Raw genomic sequence first — 9,292 nt, 5'->3', positions numbered from 1 at the left:
TTGTGTGCATTTTACTACAAAGATTAATCAATCAATCATTCTTTCGATTACAAATATGTGCTGCCTGTTTTCTGTGAGATGGATGACACGGGAGGTGAAGGGACGGTAAGGGTAAGCACTGTATGTCAATTAGCAAATTGCCTTTTTGTACTTTTGTTGTAATCGCAGGAAAATTTAAAGTAATTTGCAAATGATATGCACTCATATAATTTAATGTTTTTGCATCCATGTAAGCCTCCAAATTAAAATGATAGACTGTATAATATATATGTTGTAATGATCACACTTTGATATTTTAATCTTCTCTTTATATGATTTGCTCCCTACGACGGTACTCTGAGATATAAATAACAAATAATCATGCAATCTGAATGATACATTTTAATTTTATATTCACATACATACATTCTTTTTTTTTTTATCATATTCATGTTTAGTCACCAACGATGGAGAAAAGGCACTTAAAACTGCGAGCTGTGTTATTTTATGTACATGTCTGGGTGACTGTTGCAGGTGGACTCATATCCCCCAGCCTCCTCAGCAGTCCATCCAGTGTCTCCATGTTCTGGGATTTCTCCTCCAGCAGCTCGTATCGCAGACTGGAGATGTCCTGCTTGATCTCTTTCAGCTCACCTGAAGAAAAACACACACAAGGTATTTCAAACTGGAAAATCTACAGTATTTATACTATAGACGTGTACGCGTATATATTTCAAACTGGATGTTACGTTGAAATAAGTTATAAGTGCAGTTCGCTGTGTTGATTTTACCTTCTGTGATCTCGTCACTCTCTTTGTCTGCTCGGGCTTTGATGATGTAACGCTTTATCAGACGCTTCATGATCTTCTGCAACCAAAGATGGAAAAAGTGCTCAAATTTCTTTTTGCATATAAATGTGGAGTAAAAAAGTATGTTTTCGTCTCGAGTACTTACCTGATATCTGGATGTGCTGGTAGAAGCACCAAATCCTGAATGTTTGCCTACTCCGAGCTGTAAAATGAAGCTGAAATGAACTTCACTGAACAGAGTTAAGACACTGTTCAGGTCTGAATGGACCTGTGGTGCAGCAGTTAAACCACTGGGAGGTGCTCAGGCTCTGCCCTTAGAGCTCCCCTAATTATAATGGTTTTTATGATTATTACGGTACAAGCTGAGTAAGGATAGATGCTGTGTGTATGTATATATGCTGTACTCGTGTGGTACCTGGTTGAGCTGTGTCTCAGTTTTCTCCTCCCTGTGTCCTGCCACATACTGCAGGAGCAGGGACTTGATGGCCTTTGCCAGTCCCAGCATAGACTTTGGACTGGGGACCAGGTTAAAGGGCACAGGGAGCGTCCTCCCCTCCTCAAAGTAAGAGAACCAGAGTTTGGCCCGAGCAAACTTCCACTCAACATCAGCATCATCCTAAAGAAGCAGAAGGAAAAGAAGTGAAAGGAATTGGTTGGGAAGAGAACAATACGGCGTCAGCATGATCATAACTACTTAAGCACAAAGGCTGGAAACGAGGGAAACAGCAGCGCCCTAAAGCCCACTAATTAACACGTTATTATCTCGTTCGTTTAGTCCTCACAAAAAAAAACAAAGTATAAAACAAAGATTTGTGGTTTTACAATGTGGTCGACCATTTGTTGGTCTGGTCTCTGCTGGTTGCCTGGTAAGACTTCCACTCACTGCCCCAGGCGGCACAGTCAGGCTAACACTTTCCCCCTGTTTCCAGTCTTTGTGCTGAGCTAAGCTAATCAGCTGCTGGCTCTACCTTCATCTTTAGTGGTAACACAAGACTGATATCTGTCACGCGGCAAGAGAGTTTTCAAATTGTGATTCATACTTAGAATACAAAATATATAAATATATATATATAGGCAAGAAATGCTTGTGTGAGGCATTTGGTGATTTATATCTTGATGACGCACCTCAATCTCCTGGAAGGAGCTGTTAATCATGGCAATGAGCATGTTGAGCAGCACTATCACCATGGTAACGTTGTAAACCCCATACAGCACGTAACCAATGTTCTCGATGAACTTGTGGCCGTTACTGATCACGACAGACCTGACCTCGGACAGTCCAAATATAGCCCAGAACAAGGTCTTGAAGCTCTCCTCCAGGCTGGATGCACACACAGAGCAGGAAACGGAGGGAGACAAGAGGACAGTTATTTTAGAATTCAAACAAGCCATAAATCACCAGAACAGAGACGTTAAAGATGCTTCGTGAGAAAAACAACGGAAAAGGAAAAGGAAAAGCTTTTAGATAATTTTCTTACTATGTGTCCAAAAATAAAAGCTTGTTTACGATAGATTAAAGGCATCAAAAGGATAAAAATATGTATTTTATTTATTTCAGAGCTCCTAAAAAACATGTTTTTCATTTTTAAATATGGGTCATATTTCGACCTCTTCCAGCCTTTTTAAATACAAGTGTTTACTAGAATGCAGGTGTCTCACGTGGTGAAGGCATCGTTCTGCTTCGCCCCCAGGTAATAAGAGTACAGGTTGAACATGCCGATCATGAACGCCAGAAACACCAAGATGAAGATGACCATGAACTTGAAGATGTCCTTGACCGTCCTCCCCAGAGAGATCTGCAGCGGGCCGAAGCTTTCGTTGGCTGGCAGGATGTAGGCGATCCGAGAGAAGCTCAGCACCACCGCCACCGCGTACAGGCCCTCGGATACCAGCTGGGGATCGGACGGCAACCAGTCGATACGTGCTGCAGTAATAAAGTAAGTGACATTAGGACACTGTTAACCATTTAACAGAGAATGTATGTAATAAAACCACTGGATCTCAACTAGTTATGATAAAAGCATCTCTCATGTTATACTTTTACCTCATCTGGCCTCCAACAATTATCAAATACAGACGTTTAGAAGTAGACTATGTGTATTTTAAGGAGTCACAAGCCAAAAAATCTCAGGAAACACTGAACAGTTAACAGGATTTGCCTTAAAAAAACTATTTTTGTAAATTTGATTAGTCTCAATAAGGTCTGTTTTATTCTGTTCCCAGTAAAAACAGGGAAATTAAAGCAGAATAGATCAAAAGTTTTTACAGACAAAGTTCAAAGCCGACAGACGTCATCTCTGTCCCTGTACATGCTGCTCATACTAACTCACTGCAGCTGTTTATACATTAAGTAAATGTGTATGAAGCTCGTGTGTGTGAGCATGCTCACCCCATGTAAAGTAGTCTATGTCAGGGGGCAGTGTGACGTTAATCAGGGTGGTGTAGTGTGCGTGGACGTAGGTCTGGGCTAAGTCAGCGTGTCTCAGGGTGGAGAAGCGGCAGCTGAACGAGGCGAGGAAGATCGCCAGCATCCCAAAGTCCAGGAAGTTCCACGGTTCCACCAGGTACTCCCCCGGCCCTTGACTCCAGATCTCCTTCACCTCCGCCCAGATCATACCTGCAGGGACACACGTCTCACGATGGAATACACGGTAGGACACGACTTTCCTTCCTTTCGTCGCGGTTGTCCGATGCTCACCCATCACCCATGAAATGATGAGGATCTCCATCCACGTGAAGGGCGTCGTGGTCATGCGGTAGAGGAGCAGCGGGTCGGTGTTCGGTTTGAGTCCTCCGGGGAGATGATGGTGGGTCATGTTTGCCAACAGGGTGGTGCCTCCGAAACGGTCAGCAGCGTTTAGGATCAGGAGACCCAGAAAAATGGTGAAGGACGAGGCATGGGCCACAAATTTCATGAAGGGGCTTCGCATTACTTTTCCCACCTGAGCAAGAGAGACGAAACAATAGCAGGATGAGCAAAACATGAACTGTCTAGCACTTGGGAAGTCATGTGAGTGACAGCATAAATGTTACATACTCTGCTGCACGGAGCAATCCAGTAAGCCACGGCCAGTCCAGGCAGTCCTATAGCCACCGCCAGCACCACCAGCAGCTTGATAGCAGTGGTTTGTTGTCTCAGGCCGGGCATATTCTCATACCAGATACTCAGCAGTTGCTGCTGGCAGTTAGGATGTGCCACAAACTGAAGTAGATAGACATCACAGGGAAGGAAACAGAAAATAAAGGGTTTTATTGCTTCTAACATGCAGGAAATAGTCCATTGGCTTGACTCTGATTTGATCCTTTCATTATAAGAGGAATGAGCCGTGAGAAAGAATCATCATAGACCCCAAGGCAAAACCTGAAGATATTGAATTTGCAATGTCATAAAACAGAAAAAAGCAGCAAGTCATCATATTTGAGAGCTGGAACCAGAGCAGGTTTGGGATTTGTCCTTGATTCATTTCTAAAATCAACCAAATAGCTGAAGATCAACTCATCAATTAATTGAAAAAATATCAAGAGAAAACGAGAAAGTAAGACGGATCAGTCCAGATCAACTCGAAGCTTCCATCAAATATCTTAAAAATTCAGATTTTTGTAAACTTTAATGAGAATCAGCTTTACATTTTCCCAAAATATCATTAGTTTCGTTATTTCACCCCACGGGCAGATTCTGTTTTTATAGATTTTTTTTATAACTGTGGATGTTTGAACCCATTTTAGGAACCCATTTCCTGTCATGTCTTGATTCCCCTCCCCCTCCTGCTCCCCATTTCCCTGATTAGTCTTGCAGTATATATACCAGCTCATCTCCATCCTTTGACGAATTGTTTGCAGACTTTTCTTACCTCATGGTTTTGAGTTCAGTCACTGTTTGACACAATCATGTTTTGATGGAGCTGAGAGCTGAAACCCTTTTCAAACAAGGATAATGCAACTCCACAACAATATACCAAAAACACACCATCCCCGTGACAGTATCAATTTTGGATTTATTTGTGAGGAGGAAGAATAAGGGTGGAGCGAGGCAGCCTTCTGGGGAAAATAATCACATAACTTTGTTTTTATGACGGTGGTTCTGATTCCCACCCGGACCCCCCGGTGAGTATGATTCTTTTTAGGAATTAGTTTGGAGGGGTTCTTGGTTTATATATTTTGCATATTGAAGGGAAGACAACTTTTTATTGGCTGGATTATTTGGTCGCATTAAGGAAGACAGTTTTTGAGAACAAACCTTGAGAACAACACTGCCTTTGTCTTGTATCTGTATCATTGCCTTTTTTGAAGCATACTCACCTTTTTGAGTTCGTATTTGATGGCTAGTTTCAGCCGTGTGAGGGAGGGGCGACCTGGGAGATCATAGCTGTCATCAGAGTCAGTTTCTCCGCTGAGTATGGCCTCCACCTCCTCGGTGCTGCGACAAAGATCCAGGAGGCCCACCACATAGTCCTTACACTGGCTCGACAGACAGCAGTAGTCGTGCTACGAACACAGTGACAAGGAGACATGGTATTATGCTGGGGTTGCTGATGTAGAAACACCGTTTTCACAGTTAGATTGACAGTAATAGATCACTGACATCAGCTGGAAAAGTGTGCAGATGTCACAACCTATTGGTTATAATAGTGAAACGTGTGAACAGTTCATTTTGATGTATTTACTGTACATCACCTGTAGTATACTGCCCTACAGTCAGGCCAGTAAAGCCAACTTAAACTTTATTACACTTGTCATATCCATACAGCTACATACATGAAATCTGACCTCTGAATTTAACCCATCCTAAGCATTTTTTAGAACCAGTGTGCAACTTGGGGTTCAGTGTCTTCCTCAAAGACACAATGCAACAGGGACCACCAGACCTAGACCCCCATCTGCTTCTGCTTCCTCTCTGAGGTCTCATAAAATGTGTTTACTGGCAGCTGGTTGGTGGCGACCTAGCAGATATATTTTTAAGTAACAATAAGCTGGTGTTCAGGGCATGTCCGTGTGATTCCTTCTGAAGGATCTTTCATAACGTTTGTACCTTAAATTCTTTCTCAATGTCAGCCAGCATGGCCAGTTCGTTGCTGAGCTCCAGGGCTGCCAGCACCGGGTCCTCATTGGACAGGGAGAGGTACGCAGGGCTGGCGAGTCCTCTGTAGGCGTTGATCCTTGATCGCGAGTGGCTGAAGGAGTCGAACTGCTGCTGGTAGTTACAGGAGTCGCAGTCGCAGAAGTAATCATGGGGAGGATCAATGCGAGCCCCTTTACTCAGCAGGGTGTGGACTATCTCGTACTCCTGGCAGTGAGCCGCCAGGATCACCGGAGTCACGTCATGAGAGAACCTGTCGGCATGTACACACATAAAACATGGAGAGCACATTTACATAGATGTTAACTATTGCCATCATTACTGCAACCACTACGTTTTTTATTTAATTTTCTTGTGTGTGTTGTGTGTGTTACTGAGAATTGGACGTATTCACCATGACGTCACACATTTGTTTGTGCATGGTTGGATTTTGGCTGTCGTCATTTTATTTTTGGTTGTAGCCATCTTGTTTTTTTTAAGCACTACTGACTATATAGTGATATAGTGAACAAAAATGCACTGTTTGCACTGGTTGTGGCCCTGGAGATGTTGCCAGACAACCAGCAAAGTGTCAGGAAGTTTGTGGACCTAAATCTTTGACATCCTTTCTAAACAGTCAGGCTATTCAGGAGGTCCTGCATGATATTTATGGTGCCGGTGCTGCTGTTACACTGCTGTCGGTGGGCATAACGTTTTCAGCGATGCTTCTGCCTTGTAAGTGCCGTACCTCGTTCCGTCTTCATCGTAGGCGTAGAAGTCATCCAACATGTCTGCTTGAGCCGGGCTTCCTGTCAGACGATGGGCGTCTCTAAACGCCGGGTGACACAACAGGGCCTCTGTGATACGAACATAACCTTTACCTAGCACGCACACACACACACACACACACACACACACACACACACACACACACCATTATGGTTTGTCTCTCATACATATAAAGTACCAAAGAAACAATCATGAAGCTTTAATTCAACTTGCTCAACAGCAAATTCATGTTTCTCAGTATCCACTTACAGCCAAATAAACCCAGATATAGCGTTCATTTCTATGCTGTTTCAACTTTACAACTGGTAAATCTGACTGATTTTATCTGTAGACGTGTGTTTTTACACTTCTATTTTATTGGAAAGGCTGAGCACAACTGAAGACCGTCTTATGATATAGAAAGGTAAGAATGGTTGTTGGCCTACTTTACGTTGACTGTGTCACAGTGCCCTAAAGTTTGAGTTAAAGCTCCATTTCATCAGGCTGTTTACTTTTACTGGCTGGGCACACAAATGCATCTTACTGATGGCTAACAGGAGGGCGTCACCCACTCTGGCCAAATCCGCCCTCCCCAGCAGCAGCTCCGTCACCTCCAGATGTTCGTTGGAAACAGCCAGCTGCAGTGCATTCTGGCCCATGTAGTCCACAGCGTTGACGTTCAAGTTGGGCACCTGGAGCAGCATGCGCCGCACCTCTGGTATGTTGCCGTATTCAGCTGCCTCCAGGAATCGCTGCTCGACCTCTGACGGGCTGATTGAGGGAGCAGAGAACATGTAGACTGGACCACGGAGAGCCTGGCGTCGCTTAACAGCAGCGAGAGGAGCCATGGGCTGTCTGTCAGAGCTGCTGTGGCTGCCCAGAGTCAGGGGACATGAACACAGGATAGATCGTTCACATGGGGACTTAAATACAGACAAGACCTCTTGTTAATAGGATTTAATCAGAAATTATACTTATGGGGTGGTGACACAAGATCAAATACAGCACCTTTAAGTTATCTGCTGTAATGTAATTTGTTTGGGATTATGTAATACCTGACAAAGAAAACATGACTCAGATGTGAAAAGCTGAATATCCTGTGATTTTTAACAGTGTATTTGACTATATTAAATATGAAACCACACTGAGTGCATCTGCAGTCAAACAAATCAAAAAAACATTTTATAGTTATAGTATTACAATTTAGGTTCCCAGTTCAACATTAGTACTCAAAAGAAACTGCAATCTCAATCTTATTTTAACGACCCATGTTGGAATAATAATAATAATAATAATAATAATAATAATAATAATAATAATAATAATAATAATAATATAGAGAGTGCCATAAAAAAAACTGGAGAGCCTTTATTTATTCAAAGAGAATATTCTCTTTTTTTCCCCACTGCAACATAGGAAGTAATGTAATGTATTATATCTGTTTAAAATTGCATGTTTGTCCTATTAATGATCAAATACTGGCTGAGATCCAACTGTGAAAGTCATACAGTGAATAATGCAGTAAATATAATCCTCAAACATTTGAGGAACCATTAAAGGATATTGTGTGTAATCAAAAAAAAGTAAAAATTTTAGCCTCCATCAACTTATATAGTAGTATAGTATAGTATTTGTGGAGCATGTATAGTGAAAACAAAATAATGACTGTACACTGTCACTGTCAAAATAAGTAGCTACAGACATGGATGCATTATGTCTGTCTTTCAGGAGAACTTTTATCATTTATTATTCTTAATTTTCTCTTTTTATGATTTCACAGCATGAAAATCCACAAACATAGTACTTGTTTTGATTTTCCAACATGCCCTCGGTATTATATTGAAATATAAATTCAAGACCTAAATAGCAAAAAAACATATCACTACCAAAAATACTAAACGTCATCCATATTTCTACTATTATTTCAACAAAACCTGCAGATGAATATATGAGCACAGAAACACACCTGCCCACTACGTGCACATCTGGCTGAGCAGGAGATGTGAAAGAGAGACTCACCCGAGACACCGACCAGAGCAGCAGTTTTCCTCTCCAAAGTCATCGTACATCAGCAGGTTATCGCGGCTCCGAGCCCTGGGGCTGTCGGAGGATCCTGCAGCTCGGCTGTTATGATGAAGCCCTGGTGGTTTGTGGTGCATCACGGTGGTTCACAGTAGAGGGTCCTGGTTCATGTGAAGGAGCAATCAAGTGTCTGTGGCATGGCTCTCTCTCCCCTCTCCTGCTCGGTCACCCTCCCCCATCTGGTTCTCCGTGTCCTTGAGAAAGAATGCATCCTTCTGGGTCCCACTATACTTTTATTTACACGACTCGTTGAACTATACAGATGTGGAGGGCAGCTCAGTGTTTTGACTGAACACACTAAAGGTTACTGGTGATCTGTGGCTATATTTGTCCTAACTTTTACAGCTGAGTTCTTGATTTTCTCTGAAATGATCCCACGTGTAAGTTTGGAGAATACAGACTCATTTGCAAAGATTAAGGAGATAAACAAGAACCGAAAACTCTCAAAATATTGTGCTTTGCCAACAGCTGTAAAAGGCTATTTTAAACCGCAGTGTTTAGAGTACATGTTGAGTTTTATCTCTCTCTCTGTGTGTGTGTGTGTGTGTGTGTGTGTGTGTGTGTGTGTGTGTGTGTGTGTGTGTGTGTGATGTGTGCG

The 9,292-nt window shown here is 42.5% G+C and overlaps 1 protein-coding gene across 1 annotated transcript; it reads right to left on the bottom strand.

Moving 5' to 3' along the window:
- Positions 1 to 56: 56 nt before the first annotated feature.
- Positions 57 to 8,855, bottom strand: trpc6a (transient receptor potential cation channel, subfamily C, member 6a). Its single transcript, XM_084028431.1, has 14 exons — positions 8,632 to 8,855; positions 7,157 to 7,485; positions 6,593 to 6,725; positions 5,818 to 6,118; positions 5,088 to 5,273; positions 3,826 to 3,990; positions 3,487 to 3,730; positions 3,178 to 3,405; positions 2,448 to 2,712; positions 1,914 to 2,109; positions 1,204 to 1,404; positions 934 to 990; positions 771 to 846; positions 57 to 633 (listed from the first exon to the last, which is right to left on the bottom strand). Exons 1-14 carry the CDS (start codon positions 8,769 to 8,771, stop codon positions 485 to 487), a joined length of 2,670 nt encoding a protein of 889 aa, XP_083884557.1. The 5' UTR covers positions 8,772 to 8,855; the 3' UTR covers positions 57 to 484.
- Positions 8,856 to 9,292: the final 437 nt, after the last annotated feature.

The sequence above is a fragment of the Eutrigla gurnardus genome (assembly GCF_963514095.1).
Source record: "Eutrigla gurnardus genome assembly, chromosome: 15".
Taxonomy (NCBI): domain Eukaryota; kingdom Metazoa; phylum Chordata; class Actinopteri; order Perciformes; family Triglidae; genus Eutrigla; species Eutrigla gurnardus.
The sequence above is the reverse complement of the archived record's forward strand: the minus strand, read 5'-3'. Positions and strand labels throughout refer to the sequence as shown.

Coding starts and splice junctions, on each gene's coding strand:
- trpc6a (XM_084028431.1), bottom strand. CDS start 8,771: ATGCACCACAAACCACCAGGGCTTCATCATAACAGCCGAGCTGCAGGA. Junction 3,991..5,087: donor TCAAATACGAACTCAAAAAG/GTGAGTATGCTT, acceptor TATCTACTTCAG/TTTGTGGCACATCCTAACTG. Junction 3,731..3,825: donor GGATTGCTCCGTGCAGCAGA/GTATGTAACATT, acceptor TCTCTTGCTCAG/GTGGGAAAAGTAATGCGAAG.